The sequence below is a fragment of the Ambystoma mexicanum genome, chromosome 5p (assembly GCF_040938575.1).
Source record: "Ambystoma mexicanum isolate Mex_15411 chromosome 5p, UKY_AmexF1_1, whole genome shotgun sequence".
Lineage (NCBI taxonomy): Eukaryota > Metazoa > Chordata > Amphibia > Caudata > Ambystomatidae > Ambystoma > Ambystoma mexicanum.
In genome coordinates, this window is record NC_090930.1 from 1,209,106,312 (window position 1) to 1,209,112,311 (window position 6,000).

Below are 6,000 nucleotides of genomic sequence, written 5' to 3' on the forward strand. Positions count from 1 at the left end.
CATCAATAGATTGTTGGTCTATTATGAGCCAAAACCTAAAAGACTTTGCAAGGAAAATGTTTTTTCACCTTTCTGCTCCCACCAGATGTAACTATTTACCTAGCAATCCAATTGCAACACTTTGTGGATTATCAGATCGCCCCAGTCACAAATGTCTCTCTGCTGTCAGTCACAAGGCTCCTGCCAGAAAACTTCACCTGACACCAGCTATATTACCAGTGCTTTAAGTGGGCCGGGGTTAGCTAGGGCCGGGCCCCGGAGATGTGTCCGGCAAGCTGACAGAAGTGCCAGTCACAGCGTCTGTGGCTGGCTGGCACTTCCGTCAGTCACTGTAACTTCCTCTGGTGACCCCTTCCCCGAGAGTTCACCATAGGAGGTTACTATCCTTTTGTTTGCCCTCCCCAGGTCACAGAGGCATCTTTAACCATCAGGTGAACCTGGGGACTGCATTACATATTTCGAGGTTTATAAAAGATGACTTGAAAAGTGCACAATTCAAGCCATCTTTTATAAAGCTTTGCCGAGGGTCAAAGACGCCTTTGTCCGTAGTCAAAGCTTTATAAAAAATGGATTGAATTGTGTACTTTTCAAGACATCTTTTATAAACTTCGAAATATGTGAAGGCTGAAAAGTGCACAAACCGCAGTTAGGCCCGCAAACAAAATATATAAATGCTATGTTATGAGCACACCTTACTATAGTGTGTGTACTTTTCAAGCCATTTTTATAAACATAGAAATATGCAACATATTTCTATATTTTTATAAAAGATGGCTTGCAAAGTACACAAACCATAGCAAGGTATGCATACAAATATATAAATGCTTACATTAATTGGGTGAGAAAATATCCTCGTGCTGGGTGTGCGCAAGCCTATTTAATCAGAGTGGGTACAAGATTGAAAGTCAATTATTTGGTCTGCTGCAGAAGTGGGATTGCCAGGGGGATTTCAGTGTTTGCAGATATAAATGCTTACATACATGTATATATTTGTTCGTGTACCTTAATATGGTTTGTGTACTTTTCAGGCCACGCCCATCATGCAAGCCAGAGCTCCAAATGAGGGCCCCCCTCAATTTCTTACCCCACTTAAACCCCTGGATTAGAATGACAAAATGCTACTCAAGAAAAAAACGAGAACAACTAAAGACCTGAAACTATCTTTCCACACTGGGGTTCTCCCACCCCTACTATCCCACTTTGGAAAAATTCGAGTTTCGTAACCTGCACTTGGCCAGAGTCCCAGCATTTCCTCGCTAACTAATTGGGCTTGTGCTGGTATAGATAATGTTACGTTTGTATTGTGTGCAGTATAAACTAAAGGTATAAAAAACTGAGGGTTTCATCTAGCCAAAGAGAGGTAGTTTGGGGCTATGAAGAAAAATACAATCTAAATTGGAGCATAATTCATCGACTGACCACTCCAAACAACAACTGTTCATTTTGGCTCTCCACAAGACATGGGGACTTCCCAACTACTAAAGTTCAGTTCTTAACCCACACTAATAAAACCGTTGTTTTATAACTAAAGTAAAAATGTCAACTTTGAATGGAATTGTTTTAGTACCCGACTCAGATTTGGGAGAGCTTTGAACAGATCTGAAGACCGGCTGGGCCACTCGCACTTTTCAAGCACGATGGGTATGTTCAAGCAGGCATTTTTTAAAAGAAGTGGTTGATTCTGCCACACACAAACTAACCAACCAACCATGATCTCTGTAGGGGATTATCTCAACCCTAGGTTCCTAGGAACAGAAATCTATATCTAGAAATTGGAGATCATTGTTACAGTCGGCCACATACCTTCCAATTGGATGGATAACTTGTCTCTACCTGGTGTAACGGTGGCATCAACATGGGATGATTGGCCTGGTGAAATTGCTAAACAGTCAATTTTTCAATTAGGAAAAGCAGGCAATTTCGGAGATCTGTTTGATTTGCTGTTCTGTGATTCACTATACAATCAGGACACTGGGGCCCTACCTGGTCTTTGCCAACACTTGGCCAACACTGTGTGGTTCTGGGTAAATTGCGTTATATTTCACATTGCCTCAGTTATGTTTAGTTACTATGATTTAAACGCGCATCGCTGCCACTTACATGGCCTCCATGAGGATCTGAAAGGGGTGGGGGGTCCAATAAATTAGTCCCTCATCTCGCAACAAAATCAAAGCACTTGGAAACAAGCTGAATAGTTAAACTATATAAAAATATGGGCATTTACAGTTAGTATCCAAAAAACAACTTTGAGGGACATTTTGGAAGAAACCTTTTTAAAGACCCATTTTCCAGATCTTGGTGATCCTTAAAGAAATACTCATTTTTAAATCGCATTTTGAACAATTTGACTCGACTCCTTTTTGACAACAGAGCGGACTGTCCCGTGGGTCTAGAATCATGGCGGTCATCATTAATGCTTTCCTATTTCAATTAGGACTGGTGAGCACCATTATTCTGACCAAAGCCATTTCTGTACATTGTATTGTAACCACCAAGATCACGAAATCCACTACAAGCAACCAGCTAGCGTTCACAAGTAACCTTAAAATGCCTCATTTCCAATTGTCATGCTGCAACGTCTAACTTAAGTCAAGAGGTGCCAAAAGGTGATTCGGTTCACAGTGTTACCCTATGCAAGCCTCTTCACTCTCTAATTATGGGGTAATGTCTCCAGAACACAGAATGTCCACAGTCAGAAGCACAGGTGCAGTTTAAGAGAGGGAGCTGTCCACCTACCCATCCGCCGTTGTCCAGGATCCAGCGCTGCAGATGCCTATCCAGGTACTCTGTCATCCAAGAGGCAATGGCATCAATCAGCTGCGGGGCCATCTCACGGTGTATGCTCTCCAAGCACAAAGCACCACCAAACTCAAAGAAGGCTACAATGCGCCCCCAGTTGACACCATCGCGGAACAGTTCTTCAGCCACTGTGGTGAACCGCGCCTGCGCCGTCCCGGGGGGTGTGGGGCATAGCAGCTGTTCCGACAGGTGGCCGAAGTCACGGCAATAGCGGCGCGAGAATTCGTCGCTGGCCCATCGCAAGGTGCTGTAGACTTCAGCAGGCAGCTCATGCACTATTGTGTTGCTACCAGGCAGAGCAGCAGGGTCAAAGATGCCCGGTCCAGTGGCCGCAGATTGAGCAGCTTCAGGTCCAGTGTTAGCAGTGTCATCCAGGAGCCTTGGTGGGGCCCCGTTCTCCTCCTGATGGGCCCTCCATTCATATCCCCTTTGTGCCAACTTGTAATGGAGGTACTTGGTCACAATCTCCCGGTGATCATACCTCCTTTCCATGGTGATGTGGTAGTGCACCAGGAAAAGCACACAACCTAGAACCCAACTATCCCAAGAGAATGTGCTGCCATCGTGTACGATGCACAGACCACATGTTGCGCGCTGGATGTGACGTGTTGTACATCCCCAGATTCTAGTTCATGTGATAAGTCTATGCTGCTGGGTTTGAGCGGTCCATTCTCCTTGCAACCATTTTATACTTTCTTCCAAGATTTTGCTTCGTCAAACGATGTAGGTAATGGAAAACAGTGACTCTCCTGGATCGTATAGTAGAATAATTTGACCCACTCTCCCGGATCGTAGAACAATTTGACCCACGTATGTTCTCTACAGTGTAGTGCCCAGGAAATGCAGTATTATTTGTTGCTTACTTCACCAAGTGGACAAGAAGTACAATTGTTCACATCTATCCAGAAGTATAAAGTTCAGGTACTTGGACTTCAGGGCATTGGATGCACCTTGAGAAGAACAGTGGAGCAAACCAGGCTTCTGCGTAGGGGTGACCAAGCAGGTACTGCAGCGCCGCAGGATTCCAATTTGACGAGGAGTGGGAGAAGGGCTTTGGCAACAAGATCAAAGCCTCAGGTGCACAAAAGACAACTCTAGCAGCATGGTCCCAGGCCCAGGGAGGAGCAGGAGGAGATCTCCAGCAGCAGCAGAAGGGGATGCTCAGCAGCAAGGCCACTCCAGCAGCAGGATCACGAAGGAGGAGAGCCCCAGTACAAAGTTCCAGCCTCGGGACTAGTAAGGAGCGGCCTGAGAGCTCCAGCAGCAGGAGGAGAGTCTTAGCAGCAAGGTCCCAACCTCGGGACCAGTGGGGAGCAAGAGGAGAGCTCCAGCAGCAGGATCAGTAAGGAGGAGAGCCCCAGCACAAAGTTCCCGCCTCGGCACTAGTGAGGAGCAAGAGGAGAGCTCCAGCAGCAGGAGGTCTTAGCAGCAAGGTCCCAACCTCGGGACCAGTGGGGAGCTCCAGCAGCAGGATCAGTAAGGAGGAGAGCCCCAGCACAAAGTTCCAGCCTCGGGAGTCGTGAGCAGCAAGAGGAGAGCTCCAGCAGCAGGGTCAGTCTCAGGACCAGTGGGGAGGCGAGCCCTAGCAGCAAAGTCTCAGTCTCGGGACCAGTGGGAAGGAGCACTTAAGCAGCAGTGCCCCACTCCCATCCAAAGGAGGGGGCTCGCTACGCAGTCAGGGGATGGGGAGAGGGTGTGTATCGCCCGGTGGCAGGCAAGGCTGCTGCTGTGTGTGATTGCCACGGTCCTACGGGTGCAGCCAGCAGCAGAGGCTCAGGCTGCTTCTTCTGCAAGGCGGCAGCCATTCATTGTTAGCAGAGGTAAACTTTCCAGCAGCGTGGATCCTGGGGTGGTGGCTGTAGCCGTTCGCGGGGTGCGCAGTCCAGGGTGCTGTCTGTGTGTCTGCGCGCCCCGCCTCCTGCAAGCCTTCTGTGGCCCGTGTTTATTTATTTTTTGGCAGACTGGCCGAGCTGAGCATCGGGGTGGCCGCTTCTGGCAGACAGCGAGAGGAGTGGCCAGGAAAGGGGCCGGGCCCGGAGCACGGAGGGGGTGTGTGCGCTGTATGCACGGCTCTGCCTCAGATCCCGTTGCAAGTCAAGAGCACTAGTTTAAACCAGAGGCTGTGGCTGAGCAAGGCATGCTGTCTGTCGGATTCGTAACTACTAAGCGTTGCTTTTCGTGTGCACTTGACATTGACGGCACATGCTACTGTATAGCGAGTGCCCCTTTATTCCACGTGACCCCAAAAGTAGGTAACGTGATCCTGCATTTAATTTCTTGTTGATCTGGCAGCGCAGCACTGTCAATTGCATTTGCTGAACGCCCCTTTTCATTTTTCGATCTCTGTAGATCGTCATTATAGGGGCACAAACAAGGGGAAAAAAACGAGCAGGTTATATGGCCCTGACCAACGCGCCAAAGCAAAGATGACATGTGTACATTGTGTAAGTATGCATGCGTTTTGGTTGCCAGTTTCGAGCCCAGATCGGATGTGTGTTAAACAGGCGCGGTGCCAACTCGCAACCCCGCCTTACAGCCCTCTTATGCATCTTAATTTTTTTCCTGACAGGGCTCTTTCCGAATTCAATTAAACTCGAATATAAGTCTCTTTGTGAAGCTATATTAATATACTTAGTAAACCCGAAGGTAATCCCCACATGCAGAGCTTCTGCCACAAGTTGGACTGGTTAACATAATCAAAAGCATCCAAAAGATCGATGCTGGCTATGCAAATGGCGTTCTATTTCCCCATCAGGGTGTTATTTTGCAGGGATGTTCATACAAAGCCCTTCAGTCGAGTGCCCGCCCACATGTCTTCTAAAGCATGCCTGGAATTTCTGAATTCTGTTATTTTGGCAAGCCCAAGCCTCTAGTTCACTTCAAATGACTGAGGCAAGTATAATTTCCTGGATTTACTCCGTCACCCTTTCTAAATATGGGAACCAAGTGGGTGGAGACAGGGACTTCCCCCTGATTAATTCACTAAGTAGTGCTGACAATATCGTGGCCCATATGGCGAGAACATTTTTCTTGACACCATTTGTCAATCCATCAGTGTCTGGAGCTCCCGAGTTCATTGATTTTTTAATAAGAAACTCTAGGTGTTCCTGGTCAATGTGGAGAGACCACTGCGATGTTTTGCTTACCACCTGTTGGAATTGAAAATGATTTTGCAGACTTCAAGTATATCTTATAATGCAA

The 6,000-nt window shown here is 47.4% G+C and overlaps 1 protein-coding gene across 1 annotated transcript in view; it reads right to left on the minus strand.

Annotated features, from left to right (window-relative positions):
* Positions 1 to 4,945, minus strand: part of BCL2 (BCL2 apoptosis regulator) — a 941,704-nt gene extending 936,759 nt beyond the window's left edge. Inside the window, exon 1 of the mRNA XM_069613689.1 lies at positions 2,737 to 4,945. Within this exon, the coding sequence (XP_069469790.1) occupies positions 2,737 to 3,291 (555 nt within the window). The 5' untranslated portion in view covers positions 3,292 to 4,945. The remainder of the gene's footprint in view (positions 1 to 2,736) is intronic.
* Between the last annotated feature and the right edge of the window lie 1,055 nt (positions 4,946 to 6,000).